The sequence below is a fragment of the Orcinus orca genome, chromosome 9 (genome assembly GCF_937001465.1).
Source record: "Orcinus orca chromosome 9, mOrcOrc1.1, whole genome shotgun sequence".
NCBI lineage: Eukaryota > Metazoa > Chordata > Mammalia > Artiodactyla > Delphinidae > Orcinus > Orcinus orca.
In genome coordinates, this window is record NC_064567.1 from 6,783,809 (window position 1) to 6,800,019 (window position 16,211).

Here is a 16,211-nt window from a genome sequence, read left to right on the forward strand (position 1 = left end):
CTGCATGTTGCACCCAAATTACTCTCCTTCGACTTGTTAACTGCATCGGTGCACCCTCATTTTGCTAGGTATTCATTCATTTCCAATCACCCTCCAGTGGGGCACAGAAAAAGAAACTGTGGGCAAATTATGTAGCCCACAGAGCGATCTGCTCTTGTTGTCCTGGGCTTGACAGTGACCCAGAGAGAATTCAGGCAGTTCATGGAGGCTAGCGGAGTGCCCGGCTCAGCCATGTGAACTGGGGAGGCCAGACTTCTAACTGACGGCAGAGCACCTGAGAGCCAAGAGCTGCTGAAGGTAGTGAGTCTGGGGGCAGAGAGGGGAGGACAGATATTTAAAGGGGGTTAGGAATTCAGAGGGCACAGTTGCTACATTACTGACTTTGAAGGGGCTGTTGAGGTGGGTCATCAACGCCCTCCTTTATAAAGATGCATAAAGTCAGGCACAGAGAGGGGAAGCGATAGCCCAGGATCTCCTATTGGAAAGGATGTGATTTGTTGGTTTACACTTAAATTTTCTAAAAGGATGGCAGGACACCAGGGCCGGCAGCCAGAGGGAGAGTTAGAGGGCCGGGCTGATGTGAAGGGCTGGAGAGGAGGCCATTCTGGGTCCTGACCTGCGGAACCGGCTGGAGAGTAGATTCGGATCTAGGAGCAAGTCGGTAGGTTTGCCTATAGGAAACACCTAAGTGCCAAGCGCGTGATAAATGCACTGCCGACTGCGGGAGGACACGGCATAGACACAGCGTAGCTTCTGTGCAGAGGTGGGATCCGAGCTGGAGGATTTCACAGATGAGAGGAATGGGGAAGGCCTTCCAGCTGTGGGTATTCTCGAAGGCAGAAGTGTGGAAAGTGGGCCCAACTGAATCAGGGATCAGTGACTGATTAAACCCACTGAGCTGGAGAAAGGGCTTGTGGAGAGAAAACAAGCTGGCTGGGAGTAGACGTGGGTGCAGGGGAGTCTCGGATCTGAGACTGGAGAGTGTGGAGTTTGAATCTGATCATGTAGGAGATGCCATTGCCGATCGCTGAGCAGGAGAGAGACGGGTGCAAGTGGGTATCAGGAGGCTGCAGCCAGTGGGGACTGGGACAGTCTATAGTCAGACGTACGGGGGGAACTAGTCGTGGTCGGTGGACGGGTCCGAGGACGATGCATCTGGTGCTGGAGGTTGGAGGCGTGACGGAGGAAATGGCTCTTTTGAACACCAGGATGTGTGAAGCCTCGAAGAGATGTGAGCAGAGGTATTTTGGAGATACTTGGTGGAAGGCCACAGCTGCTCAAAATGTTTATTAGTCCTGGAATTTGAGAACCAGAGAGCGCTGGGGGCGATCAGACCTGAGTGGGAGACCGTGGCAGTTTCCGGTGAAATCCAAGGCGGAAACTCAGAGAGTAACTTCCTTTGGTACCAGGGCGTCCTCAGAGAACTGTGGGGTCTGTGGGAACCGTGCCCGTGAGCCTTTCTTTTCCTAGGAAATCTGGTTTATAAAGGATTCAATATAGTCAAAGACTGGTACGTCTTATGGGCTGTCAGGGGTCCTCTGTGCCCCGACCTCCCTTGGCTTGAACCCCCTTCATGCCCTTTCCTCTTCGCGGCCCAGCTCCCTGGGCTCCAAGTCATCTCTCCCTTTTCCCGACTCCCGAACACCATCGTGATTCTCGCTCTCCATCTGCCGTAATCTCTGCCAGTGGTCACGGACCAACATCAAACGGGGGCTCACTACAGTATAGACGGACCCTGGAGTCGAACAGATGTGGATTTAAACATGATGGTCGTGTGGCCTCGAACAAGCTAATTAACAGACCGTGTCCTCATTCGTTAACTGGGGACAATAAGCCATTGTTCTGAGGCTTAATAACAATGCAGTAAATATGTAGCAAAGACTTGGGCACATCCTAAAGTCTGAGTAAAAGTTTGCTAGTTTCAGGTTAGCTTATGGCTAATGACAGCTTAACTTGGTAAAAGCAGAAGTTCGGGCAGGTCGTGGGCCAGTGTTGTGTCCCCAAAGAATGAAGCTCTGAGAAGGCAACTTCCCCACCAGCCAGAGGCAGATTACTTTGGTGTGAGGACGTTCAAGTCAAATCACGCAGACAACTACCCCTTGGTCTTGAAGTCGGAGCAAACAGGGGTTAAAACTCACGTCTCAGCCACATGCCAGCATCTGCAGTGGGTAGTACCCGCCTTCCTGGTTATCCCGTACCCTCACGGCGCTTTCCCCGGGGGCCCTGAATTAGAAAGCCAGACTTTCAAACTCCTGAACTGTCCGTTGCCGTTGGCCCCACGGAGTCGTGCGCCAAAGAGTCACTGCCACTCATTGAAGGCTTCTTACTTTTGAAGGCTTCTTACTTTTGAAGGCTTTACGGACCTTCGCAGGATTCACAGCTCGGATGTGTGCACCGCACGCTCATTTCATAGGTGAAGAGCTTGAGGCCCAGAGGGGGTAAGTTGGCCCAGAGTCACACAGCAACCACACTGCGGAGCCAAGATCTGAAGTCGTCTTGACTCCAAAGCCCATGTGTTTGGCCACATAACCAAATAACCCAAATGGTTACTGACAAAAGAGAAGTCAGAGCCTCTTTCAAATTATTCCATTTTACCCTCCGATTTTAAAAATTAAGACACAATTAGGGGAACCAATATACCGAGCAGAACATGCTCTGTGCCATACATTTGCCAAAATCGTGAACATAGTAAAACAGAATTTTAGAGGCCTTGGCCGTAGCGTCGTGGAGCCCGTGTTTGCAGCTGGAGAAAAGAAGATGGGGAGGAGCGCGTGGTCGGTGCCGGGCTCGCTCACCCGGGCAGGGACAGCGAAGGGAGTGAGCCGTGGGGCTGGCCTACAGATGCCCGTATCTATTAGGCATCCCTCGTGGGCAAAGCGTTGTACTGGGCTCCATGGAGAAACACAAAAGGATTAGGAAACCCTCCACTGCCTTGACAGCACTTAAAATCTGGTGGAGGCTGCGGCCTAATTCTCCAGACTGAACCTTTGGGGTCTGGAAAGCGACGGAGACCTTCAGGCCACTGTCTGGGCAGGAAGAGCCATCACGCCACCATCTCTTCTCTGACCCTCCTTTCAGACAGGGTAGCTTTAGCCAGGTGTCTGTGGGGACCTTTCCTGAGGCCATGTTGTGGCAGCTTCTCAGATTAAGGGATCAGGGACGGAGGCCTCCAGGCCCTACTGTTGCCAGGGCAACAGTGAGTCAGGCCAAGGCCTCTCCTCCAGCTTTCTGGAAAGCACTGCAGCTGCTGAAGCCTCTTACTGCTTCCCAGGCATACTGGGGACATCTAGATTTAAATTTTTGATAAATCGGTTCTGCACTGACCACTTCTAGTTGGGTTCTTTGAAACGGGTATTTTTAGTTAAAGCATACTAGAATCTAACCCTTCTATTTCTATTTTCTACCAAAGGTAATTCCAGGCTAAAATAAGTTTTCTAAGCAAGAAAAGAAAGGAAGGGAGAGAGGGAGGGAAGAAGGAAAGAAGGAAGGAAGGGAGGAAGGAAGGGAAAAAGAAAGAAAAAACTAAGTTAAACCGAGTACTACTGATAGCGAGTGGCCTTACGTGAAAACTTCCGGTCAGAAATCAGACCGAGCCCTGAGTTTATTAGGGATAATAATAATTACCGCTATAATTCATTGGGTCTTACCATGTTCCAGGCACTGTGCTAAGTAAACGCTTTCATTTCATTTTCTCTTTTGACAACCTGTGAAATCGGTATTATATACCGTTTTACAATGAAGTTTGGAGAGGTTAAGCGATTAGCCCAAGGTCACACGGCCAGAATTTAAACGTCACGTGTGTGCTGTTAACTGCTGTTGGAGACTGCCTCCCAATTTCTTCTACGTGGATCCTTAATAAAGAAGGCAAAACAGTACTTTTTCTCAAATTGCAGCTCTGACTCTCCCGTGGACACAGCGTGTAAGTTCTGGACCTGGCAGACAGACCAGCTCAGCCCGGCAACCCTGGGACAGCATCCGGCTCTCCTAACCGGGGAGAATAGATGCTGCGCGCCCCGGTGGCTGGGCATCAAGCCAGCCCCCATTTTAGACCGAGCCCCTCTCTTCCGTGGGGACTTTGGGAAGAGGCTTATGTGTTAAGGCAAGGGGCTCCCTTTCTGTGTTTGTTTCTATGTTGGGACCTAAGAAGCCATTTGTTTAACAGTCAGAGAAGGAACGGGGTGAAGATTTTCATAAGGACGATGCACCTGCTCTCCAATAAAACAGTGCTCACGCCGTGACTCAAATCCTTTAGGCTTGTGCTACCTCTTGGGTTCTCACCATTCCTTCCACCGCAACCAATGAATGAAACTCACTGCTTCTCTTTATGAAATAACAAACAAGTTCTCAAAATAACTCGAGTATGTTAGGATAGGAGCATCACTACTGACCATTAACTAGGGTAATGAAAAGTTGAATTTTAGTGACAAAATGTACCAATGAAAATTTCTATCCTCACTAGCAATTTTATTTAAATACTGAATATCGGGACAACAAATTGTTTCCTTTTAGCATCAGTATAGTCTAATAAGCATAAAAGCTTTTTAAAACTACATTCAATCAGTTCTTTGTTTACAGATACACAAATACTAAAGATACGCCCTCAAAGGATTGAAATTGATTGGATTTAAGTTCGATTCAATTAAGAAAATTAAACAGGTTATGAAGCATGACATTTGCCATTCTTCCACTGAAGGTATGATCCAAGAACCATAGTATCATGACCAAATTTTCTGCAGGTCAATTATACAAATTCTAAAATCTAAGATAAAAATTTTAGGCGTGTATTATCGTATGTGGGTTGATCGTCATCACTGAAACTGGCCCCATTAATTTTGTCCAAAAGTAAAGGCAGTAAGTTGGTTTGCAAAGCTACCCCCTAAACAATTTAATAATAACAAATGTCCAACTAAAATTATTATTCATTTCCCACTTTAGCTTATCCTGAATTAACCAATGCCTTACCAAGCCAAAGGTTTGTGATACATCTTGAAATAAGTTTGGAAAAAAAAAACCCTCAAATGTTTCAGAGTGCTACTGAAAGAGCAAGTCAGTATCCAAATAACGCCAGCCCCTAGTATATTTATTCAAATGGTAGACATACTGAGAAGAAATAGACACATTTTTCTTGCCCAAATCTGTGCCAGCTCTGCAGAGTCTTGGAACAAGCATAAACTAAACTGCATACAAACATGCTTGGGTGTTCATTTTACCAAAAGGATTAACTCGCATTAGTATGTTATTGTCATATAACTGAATTTCAGAATTTAATTTAAAACCCTTTTCCCCCAAATGAAAGTAGCACTGTTGTTTTTTCTTACTGTAAAGGGAACTTCTGAGTTCCAAAGAATAAGAACTTATCTCAGAATTGAATGAGCCTGTTATTTCTCCAAGAGGAAGTATTTAGTCTCATCTGTAAATATACCAGAAGAAATTCATTTGCCACCCAGTATGAGGACTTTTAACCATCTCCATACCTGTGAGATTAACTGGGTTGTCTGGAAGAGTTCATCACCTCTCTGTAGAAACTAAATCTATAGTCCTATATTTTAGAATCTCTTTCAGAGTCAGGACACAAAATCTTCATCAAATTTATAATGATCCGCCAAATTTTCTGCACTTCATCTGTCAGGGTTTTCAAGATTTTGTTTTTAACCCCAGAATCCCTTGTTTAAATAAAACCATTTTCAGAATCTAAATATGTACAATAATCAGAGGCAGAGGGGCTGGGGTTGGAGTGGGAGGGGTAGCGGCTAAACCCACCTGCTCAGCCCTCCCGGCCCTGGGGGCTGCCCAGAGGGGTTTCTGAAGAGGAAGCTGCTTCAAACCCCACCCCCTGCCCTGGGCAAGTCCTGCCCACCCTTCTCCCTTGCGTCAATGTTTCCCAGTCTCAATCCAAACTCTGTGGGTTTAATTTATCCATTGACACATTCCATGCTTACACCTTTGACAGGGCACAGGGTTTAAGTTTATTTCTTCCTTTTACGTGCATCTCTATTCTCTATAACCTCTACATTACCAGGCAGATGTTCATAGCAGGTTATATGGCGAGTCCCAGTGAAGTCTAGAGAAATGACACCCACCAAGAATCCCTGGAAGGCAGAAGGAAGTAGCAGCACAGATGTCCAGAAAGGCCCTGGCAGAAGCTGCCAGGATTACAGAAGTTATTTTTACAGCAAACACTTACACTGTGGAGATGAGGGATCATCACGCCAAGTTACAGCCCCCAGGACCCTTGGCCACACATCATGGCTGTGAGATGCTTTGAGGGTCTCCCTCCTCCAGGCTGTCCTGGGCTCCGTGCGTGCCTGGCGTGGGCCCTTGACGGCATGTGTGCTTGACATTCTCAAGGGCAGGCTTCAGGTCATCTCTGTGCTTGCTCCAGCATCTGGTACCCGGGTCTGGCCCAGGTGAGGCACTCGCCTTAAATGAACAGGGAAATCAGACACAGATGAAAATGTGCAGGAAAGAGAAACAAGCAAAACCCCAAATCTCTGTCCATTTGGGCTGCAGATGATTTTCCTCATTAAAGCTAATCCAAACCTTTAAAAGATGGCATAGAAAACATACTTTATCATTCCCTCCGATATCTCAGCCCAAATAATAGGTAGAGTCCCCAGGTCACTGCCAGATCCTCTTAACCACATTTGCTGGGTGGCTGGGGTGATGACAGAAATCCTTCTGGGCTGCCCTGCCCTTTGAAGGACGGCCACCCAGCTCCCAGCTATGGAGTCCAAGGGTAGGCAGGCAGCAGAGCTAGACTGCAAGGGAATGGAGCAGTTGGCATCTCCCCTGCATCCAGCGAGCCCTCCCACCCTTCCCTGGCTGTCAGAGCTGTCAGATCGTCACTCCTCTGTTTGCACAGGACAGCAGCGACTCTTGGCTTCCTCTCATTTTAGATGGCCTTGGCCCCCTGTGCCCTCCTGCCCTCTACAGCGGCGGTGGCACATGGACCCCCTGGGTAGAGTCCTCTCCCAACCCCAGGCCCCCAAACCCTTGAAGACTTCCTTGGGGACCCTTAGAGTCCTTCCCGGCTCCCAGGGAACTGCCATGCCCGTCCTCAGCCTCCCTCGCTGAACCCCAGCTCCGTCTCTTCTTGAGACTTCATCGACTCCCTCAAAGATCGGGGCCCCAAGTCAGCACCTGTGAAATGGGGACGGACAGCGTCTGTCTCCCAGGCGCTCTGTAAGCGGTGCTGCAGGATGATGGAGCTAGGCCTTAATAAAAAATCTCTTTTTTTAAATTAAAAATTGGATTTCTATAGATTTATATATTTACGTTTTAAATAAATGTATGTCATCTTGTAAATTTAATTTATAGCGAGCTGAATTTTTTCAATTTCCTCAGCCGAGCCTCCCCTCACCTACAGGCCGAACCAGCTGAGGCGCGCGCTGGCCGGACGCCGGGTCCTGGGCCTCGCTCGAGCGCCCGCGCCACGTGGGGCCGCGGCCGTGCCGTGCTGCCCCCTGGCGGCCGGAGCCGGGAGGCCCGGAGGCCGCCGCGCCGCACCTGGCCGCCTGCGGCCGCTCTAGGAACGCGGGGCCTCTCGGTGGTGGCGGGGGCCCGTCGTCGCGCGCCCAGGAAGGGGCTGTGCCCGAAGCCGGGGTTCTGCGGCGCGGGCGCTTCTGCAAGGCGCGCCAGGCCTCTCTGCCGAGCGGGCGGCCCGGCGCCGTCCTTGCACGCCCCGAGACCATCCCTCTGGGGCCGAAGCCGCTCTGGTTTTCTTGTTTTTTCGCACGCCTGGCCGGCCCCGTCCCCCGACCCGTCGCGGGCGCGTTCTTTGTGCGGATCCTGTTGCTGGGAACCCGTGGGTGCAGAGCGGACCTCGGGGCTCTGCGGAGAGCGGGAGCGCCGAGACGTGCCCCACCCGTAAGGCCCAAAGCCGCTCCGAGGAGAAGACTTAAAGGGAAATCCCAACGAGCCGCGGGGACCGAGAAGGAAGGGGTGGCCCCTGGAATTGACCCGAGCTTTAGGGATGCAAACCCTTTCCCGCGTGGCACTGCTCGAGTCGGTTAAGCTCTACACCACGCGGAGGCGGACCTTGAGAAGCGTCCTGACGATGGGCTCGACCTGTTGTTTCTTGATACATTTTCAAATATGTCTATAGTTATTTCCAAGAGTTGGAATTGCCCTGTCAAAGGGTATAGGCCTTTTTTTTTTTTTAAGGCCTTTTGATGCCTGTTGCCAAACCGTTTTCCAGAAGGGCCACGGGATTACCTTGTTCTCTGTGGGACGTAGGTAGGGTACCCGCAGGCAGAGCTGCCAACTGGGAAGGTGGTCTCTTGTGGGGAGGGGGAGGGGTTGAGAATCGCCTGGCATTTAAGGGGCAACATGGGGTTCCGTGTGAGTGATGACCAGGCAGGCAGTGGCTTTGCGACAGTGCCCTGGGTCATACTGTGGGACTGACTCTCAGTGGATGTCAACGCTTCCGGAACATTAGGCAGCCAGAGGGATCCTTTGAAAATGCGGGTCCTCTTTTGCTCTTCGGGTAAAATCCAAAATCGCATCAGGGCCCACCGGGGCCCTGCCTGCCTCTCCAGCCCTATCTTGGGCAGTGTATTGGTTTCCTAGGGCTGCGTCACGAAATACCAGAAACTGGGTGGCTTCACATAACAGAAGTTTATTGGCTAAAAAAGTCCACAATCAAGGCGGCGTTAGGGTTGGCTCTTACTGGAGACCCTGTTGCACGCCTCGCTCTGTTGCCGGCAATCCTCTGTGTCCCTTCACTTGTGGACGCATCACTCCAGTGTCTGCCTCCATCCTCACGTGGTGTTTCCCTTGTGTCTCTATCTCTATGTCTCTTCTCTTCCTCTAAGGACAATAGTCATATTAGATGAAGGACGCACCCTAATTCTGAACCACCTCATCCTAACTTAACTATCTGCAATGACCCTACTTCCAGATCATGCCACATCGGAGGTTCCTGAAAGGACGTGGATTTGAGCGGACGCTGTCCAACCCACAAGAGGCTGTCTCCCTTGACTCGGGGGCCCTGGCCTTCTCTCCACTCTCCTGGCTCAGACTCTGCCCCCCACCCTGTCCTCCTTGGCCACCCATCTCCACCTCCCGTCCCCTCCTCCTGCAAGGTGTTGTGGAAATGTCACTGCCTCCGAGAAGCCCTCCCAAACCCCGCAGATGAGGGTCACCCTGCCTTGTTTAACGGGCTCATGACACCCATCCCAATGGTATCTGAGGAAGTGCCTGAGTCACAGTGTGTCAGTCTCACGTGTGCCTCCCCTGGAAGGTCACCCCCGTGAGGGCCGGAACCAGGCCGCCTGGGTGAGCAATAACAAACCTAAACACGTGGGCACAGAGACTGACTGCAGAAGCCTGTCTCAGTAGGACAGGCCAGAGGGGACAGGCTCTGTACCAAGCCCACTGCAGGGCCCTCCAGGAAGGCCTCCGAAGCGGTGGCCCCGGACATGGGGGAGACAGACCTGCGGTCAGGGCAGGCTCCACCCCTCCCCCGACCAAGACTTTCAAGGCCCTCTCTAAGCTGCCCCTGCCCCACCTCACTGACCTCTGCGCACATCTCTGTCTTGTTCTGTCCCTTTGCACTGTTCACGCTCCTGCATCCATCCTGCCAAGCCAGCTCCCTTCTTAGGGCCTTGGCGGTCTCTACCCACAGCCCGGAATGCTCTGCATCCAGGTTTTTACACACTGGCTTCTTACCATTCAGACTTCAGCTCCTATTGTCACTTCCCTGACGACCCCATCTCACCCGCGTCGTCCTCCATCACATCAACCTGCTTTATTTTCAGTGTCTGTGATGATCTTGTTCATTTGTTTTCCTGTCTGTCCCCCTAACCTCTCAGAATATAAGCTCCGTGAAAGCAAGGACCTCGTTTGCCTGTTCACTGCTGAGCCCTCAGTGCCAGGCTAGAACCTGGAACACAGTGGGTGCTTCCTGTTTGTTGAATGACTGAATGAAAGTTAACCCTTCCAAGCTCTGTTTCTTCATCTACAAAATGGGGATAATCTGAGCTACTTCATAAGAGATAATAATTGTACCTACCTCAAAGGGAAGATTAAATGAGAGGAGGTACATGAAATGCCTCCAGAGTAGTAAACACTCAGCATATTGGAACCATTATCAGTATCTTAGATTGACACCCAGCCTAACATGGAGGGGATGTGGCAGATGTGGTGGTAACTCTTACAGATCCCCAGAGGGATTACAGAGGGTGATTCAACCTTCACATTCTTTCGGTTACCCAACCTTTACCACAAAAGAATGGAAGAGGTGTGGTATTGTAACAGCCCTGAACTTGGACCAAGTGGTCTTGAAACTGAGTGTCTTAGAAACTTTCTGAAGCTGCATCCTCACCTGCAAAATGGAAATAATTATTCCTTATAAAAGCTTAAGTGGCTTATATGTAAATTATAATGCATATTTCCCAAATGACTCTTCCACTGGTTCTTTTTGTCTTAAAGCAATTATTTATTAATTATATCATAGTAAATGGTATTGCTTGCAATTACTAGAAGGGAATATGCTTAAATTTGTAATATTGTTTTTTCTGATTTTGAAAGTAATATATTACAGAAAATTTGGAGGATATAGAAAGTTTGAAGAAGAAAGTTTTAAAATCATCCCTAATCCCCCCATTTTTAGTCCTCCTCTTTATGCCATGGAGCAAACAATACAAATTTAAATGCATTGGCGAGAGGAACAGTGATGTCAGCAGGTCCAGCGACTTGGGCTTCCTAGCAGGTAGGTCTGCTTCCTGAAAGGCCAGGGTAAGTGGAGTCCTGGCTTGATGGAGTCTTGGGAGTGGCTCGGAGGGGAAGGAGGCCCACGAGAAGGGACTGGTCTTTTGAGGGTGTGGCCCGAGGAGAGCGTCTGACTATAAGTTAAGAGGTCCCGATTTGGATTCAGAGGTGCTTTTACCAGGTCCTTAATTTTTTTTTTTTTTTACATTTCTAAGTAGTTTATGAAAATAATACATTACTGGAAATTTTTACATTTGAAATAATGCTCTCTGTCATTTAACACAGAATCACCTGGTTTTAAAAGACACCAGTGTCCTTGTCTCTCAACTAGCTGCCCCCCTCCTCCCTGCATTAGGGTTTTTTAAACCTTTTTAAACCTCCCTAGAAGGTTCTAATAAGATCAGGATTAAGAACCATGACTTAGCATGTAATTCACATTTTCTTGTGAATTATACGAAACATTTAAATAGCTTGCAGGACCTTATTTCCCCCACCAGGGATCGAACCCACACCCCCTGCAGTGGAAGCCAAGGAGTCCTAATCACTACCCTGCCAGGGAAGTCCCAGTAGTTTTTGATCACTGGAGATCTAGCATACTTCCCTTAACTACCTCTCTAGTATTAGGCATGTTTAAATATTTTAAATAACACTTAAGAGGGCTTACATATCTTTGAGCCAACATTTGTTCATATTTCAGACATTTTCTAAGGATGGATTCCAAGAAATGGAATTACTACCAAGTCAAAGGGAATTAATTATTTAAAATAATCTCTGGTTTTACACTGCCCTTCCCCTCAAGAAAGATTGTACCAATTTACAGTCCCAATTTACAGTACTAATATGATAATTACTGTTTTAATTGTTTTCCTAATTTGATAGGTGAAAAATGTTATGTTTTAATTTGCATTTCTTTGGTCTTCCTAAAATTTACCCTGATTTACTGAGATTGAGCACATCCTTGATGGCCTAAGTGGAGCCTTTACATATTAAGGATATTTATTTGCAGCATTTTGTCTGTCGTAAATGATGGAAATTTGCTATAATCCCAACTTGCTATTAACCTTTCAATTTTGTTCATATTCCTAAACTCTTAATATTTAAATAACTACTGACATTTTCTGTTCGGATTTCTTCCATGCCTTCCCTGCTGTTCAGAAATTAGTTAGATATTCATTTATATTCTCTCATACTTTATGTTCGGTTTTGTTATACACAGTGCTTTAATCCACTTGGACTGTATTTTGATATACAAAAAGAAGTTTAGTTGCTACTTTAATTATTTTTCCCAAATGGCCAATTAAACTCTCCTAGCTTGATTTATGTAAATAACCTTTCCTTTCCCGTCTGAATTCGTGACTGCTCTACGTCGGGGCAGTAAAACGCCGTGGTTAAGTGTGTGGTTAAGTAAGCCCCGACAGCTTATTTCGCATCCTGCCCCCCTCGGGTTCCTCCGCTGTGCCCCTGGGGTAGCAATCACAGCCCGCTCCCAGAGGGCTGTGGACGTCCTCAGCGCTCGGGAGGCACTCGCGATGATCTTTTATTACGTGGGTACATATACTGTGGTGTTCTCCCAGGTCTGGCTGCCTTGCGCTGTTTTAGTAGATGTTCTAATATTTACAGTGGAAAAGTCCTCCGGTGTCGCTTCTGTTATTACTTTCGCAGTTTTCTTAGCTACCGTCACCTATTTCATTTTTGGAAATAAACGGTTCCCCTTTTATTTACTAGGCCTGGCCTTCCGTTTACCTCTCAAGGAAGGAGTTCGAAAAGGACACTGCTTGATGCAGCTGGCAGACTAGCTAAGGTCTGCGCGGTTAGGGGAGCAGAGCCGCGAGGGGCATCAGAGCGGTGGGAAGAGGAGAGAGAGGCGGCGAAGACGAGGAGGAGGACGACGAGACCAAAAGCCGGAAAAGGGCAGATGGAGCAGAAGCAACGAGGCGGCCCGGGCTCAGGCGGGAGCTTGGCGCGCTGAGAAGTCTCCCTCCGGGCGGCCTGGGTCTTCTCCAGGCAACAAGAGGGGCCCTGAACCTCTACCACCTCCGGCTGTGGGCAGAAGACTGTGACCAAATCAATCGTCCCACCGAACCTGGGGAGGAAAACCGGTTGGAGTTCTGAGCAGGAAGGCCCGCCTGGAGCGACCATAGGCAGCAAAACCCAAGGCAGAGGCTACGACGGTCGGCAGGGCCTGGGTGTGGCTGCACGGCTATAAAGGTGTGAGTTGAGACGGTTTAGCTGTGTCAGGGGGTATAGCTCGGGGGTAGAGCATTTGACTGCAGATCAAGAGGTCTGCGGTTCGAATCCGGGTGCCCCCTGCCCACGTGGCATTTTGGAATTTCCAGGCTTCAGCAAGCCTGAGGCCCATGGCCTGCCTTCCTCGGGTCCCTGTAGTTCCAGCACCCCTCCACACCGAGAACAACACCCGCTGACCCTTTCCCACCTGGAGATGTTCCACCCGGCACAGCCACCTATGGGTTGTGGAGAGGTCCGCAGTGTGGGAGGCCTCATTGGCTTCTTGCACTTTGCAAGGAAATGGGGGGAGCAGGATGCTGTCAGGGCCCCAGGAGGGTCCTGCTGCTCGCCAGAGTGTGGTAGATGGAAGGAGCCCCAGGGAGGAGTAAGAAGTTGGGGTTCTGGTCCCAGCACCACCATCACCCCACCTTTTCTCATCAGCACAAGGGGTGTCAGCCAGAAGCAATGAGGGCTGCTCGGCACAGGACAGAAGCAAGACTGGGGTCTGCGGACGGCTCTGGGGAGGCGTAGGAGACCCACAGATTTCCAGGTCCCTGGACAGCCACTTTCAAGTGACTTTTTTCTGTAGACCAAAATATGTTTAATGAAAATACCTCTGATCCAGGTGCTAAAGTAACTGGTAAGCTTAAAGTATGCTAATTGAAAGGCACCCTGTGGGACCTCCCTGGTGGCCTAGTGGTTGGGATACTGTAGTTTCCCTGTAAGGGGCATGGGTTTGATCCCTGATGAAGGGACTGAGATCCTGCATGTTGTGTGGTGTGGCCATGAAACAAAAGAAAAAGTTTTAAACAACCAAAAAGCATTTTTAAAAAGTATTCTCAGTTGTAATTTTTTTGTATTGCAATATGTAAACATTTTAGCCACAAAATTTTCACATTCTCTTTTTGCTTCCATTCAAAGTACGTTTCTTCCACAAAAATATTTATAAGACAAAGCTCTTGAAATGAGTATGATTCTTTGGAATATTTCACCAAATTTAGATGCTGCAAAATCATAAGCTTTGAAAATTTCATTCCCTTCAGGTACAGAATGTAAATTACCCAATTTAAATGAGGAGCTTCAGCCAAAGACTCCTTAGAGATATCGCACATGCAATTTTAGAAATTCAGAATTAAATCCTGTACAGCACGTGAAATTTGATTGTTTAACTTGTTCAGTTTCTCTCTTGCTTTTGCAAGAATACATTTCAATATCTTCCTGTTTGCAAATTTTGTTTTCATTTATTGCAACTCTCTAAAGTTTTCAAAAGCTGAAGTTTTGGGGCACACCGTTTGTTGAAAACTTTGATTAAAGATTTCCAACAGGTTTGTGCAAAACACAACAACAATTTTTGGTGCACATTTTTACAAAAAGAAAAGTTTAATACCAATGCCATTGCAGGACACTTAGGTTAATTCACAAAGTAGTTCTTCAAAGGTTTAAACATTTCTAAAATCTTAGTGGTATTGGGAACAGATGTGTTTTAAGAGACTGATTATATTGGTGGACCTACAAAATAATTCTATTCAGTAGCTATTTGTACTTTCTTATACATACTGCCATCATGAAATATTTTCTTGTATTAAATCAGCTGTGTCACAAAAGTAATTTAGTTTTTTAAAAACTTAAACAAGGGCTTCCCTGGTGGCGCAATGGTTGAGAGTCCGCCTGCCGATGCAGGGGACACGGGTTCGTGCCCCGGTTTGGGAGGATCCCACATGCCATAGAGCGGCTGGGCCCGTGAGCCATGGCCGCTGAGCCTGCGCGTCCGGAGCCTTGCTCCGCAACGGGAGAGGCCACAACAGTGAGAGGCCCGTGTACCGCAAAAAAAAAAAAAAAAAAGCTGAATTGGTTTTTTGTTTAAGTTTTTTTTTTTTTTTTTTGCATTACGCGGGCCTCTCACTGTTGTGGCCTCTCCCGTTGCGGAGCACAGGCTCCGGACGCGCAGGCTCAGCGGCCATGGCTCACGGGCCTACCCACTCCGCGGCATGTGGGATCTTCCCGGACCGGGGCACGAACCCGTGTCCCCTGCATCGGCAGGTGGACGCTCAACCACTGCACCACCAGGGAAGCCCCCAATTCAGCTTTTATATGAGTTGGTAGAAAACCACAGCTTGTTCGGATGCACTTGTGAATTATGTGTGTGCCACAGTGCCAGCGACATTTCTGCTTAATTTGCTTAGAACTTACTGATGGCTTCCTTGCTAAGAACATGGTTTATATTACAATGCTGTGCTCCGAAAATTTCATTCTTGTATTATTACTGCAAAAACAAAGAGTTCTATCTTCTATTGAAGTCTTAAATGGAGTTTATAACAGCCTTTGCAATAAGTCAGGTGTTTCACCTTGGACAAAATGAACTTCCAAAGCTTCACTTTGATTCCATGAACTGGATGCTGGGACTACAGACCTGAAAGCAGGACCATCCCCAGGGACAGACTTATGTGACCCTACCTAACAAGACTTTGTAGCTACTCAGCTTACCAACAACATGTGTTCCCCGGGATGGGGGTGCTCCTCAGAAAGGAGCTGGTGGAGAGGTTGGACAGAGGGGAGGAGAAAATGAAGGGAGGGCGGCTGTGCTCCTGGGGAGGCCTGAGGTTTAGATTCTGATTTAGAAATCAAAACCTTTGAGGCCTGGTCCTGACCCTTGTGGGCAGCCCAAATGTGCCCAGGCATGAAAGGGACAGCAGGTCAGTGCTTCTCAGTGGTTCTTGAGTTTGCCTAGGAATCTATTCATACTTTAATCACAATCTTAACCGTTTAGATATAGGCACACTGTGGCTGGTTTGCAGGGCCATCTTTTAATCTAGAGCCCAGTGCTGGCGTGTGCCCGGGTTTATGACCACATTGTCACCACACCGTGCTGTAACACTGTGATGACAGAAGAACAGAGGCAGACTTTGAAAGCAGCTCTTTTGCCCCTTAACTGTTTGTCCATTTCTGTGCCCCTCCAACCTTAAAGAACCTAATTATAGGAACGAGATGACTAGGCAATTTAACCTAACTCCCGACTTGAGCTCTCCTGAGTGCACACCATGCCTTGTGTAACCTGTTGAGTCTTTTCCTAGATTAAAAGAAGGAAGAAGGAAGAATTAAGTAGTTAAGGAATGACCAGCTCTCTACCCGCAACAGCCCCCTTAGCAATCCTGCAGGCAGATCACACAAGCAAGATAACGTCTGGAGAGAGAGGCAGCCAGCCAGCAAGCAATGGAGAAGGATGCAGACAGAGCCCGACCTCCTGCCTCAATGGTTCACTGAAATTCTTCCCCATT

General features: G+C 48.3%; 1 protein-coding gene and 1 non-coding gene across 2 annotated transcripts; both read left to right on the forward strand.

Moving 5' to 3' along the window:
- The first annotated feature begins 4,666 nt into the window (after positions 1 to 4,666).
- Positions 4,667 to 14,649, forward strand: LOC125965445 (uncharacterized). Its single transcript, XM_049714997.1, has 3 exons — positions 4,667 to 4,693; positions 7,367 to 7,866; positions 12,436 to 14,649. Exons 1-3 carry the CDS (start codon positions 4,667 to 4,669, stop codon positions 12,677 to 12,679), a joined length of 771 nt encoding a protein of 256 aa, XP_049570954.1. The 3' UTR covers positions 12,680 to 14,649.
- Positions 12,948 to 13,019, forward strand: TRNAC-GCA (transfer RNA cysteine (anticodon GCA)). The gene has a single exon. It is a non-coding gene; the product is annotated as a tRNA-Cys (tRNA).
- Positions 14,650 to 16,211: the final 1,562 nt, after the last annotated feature.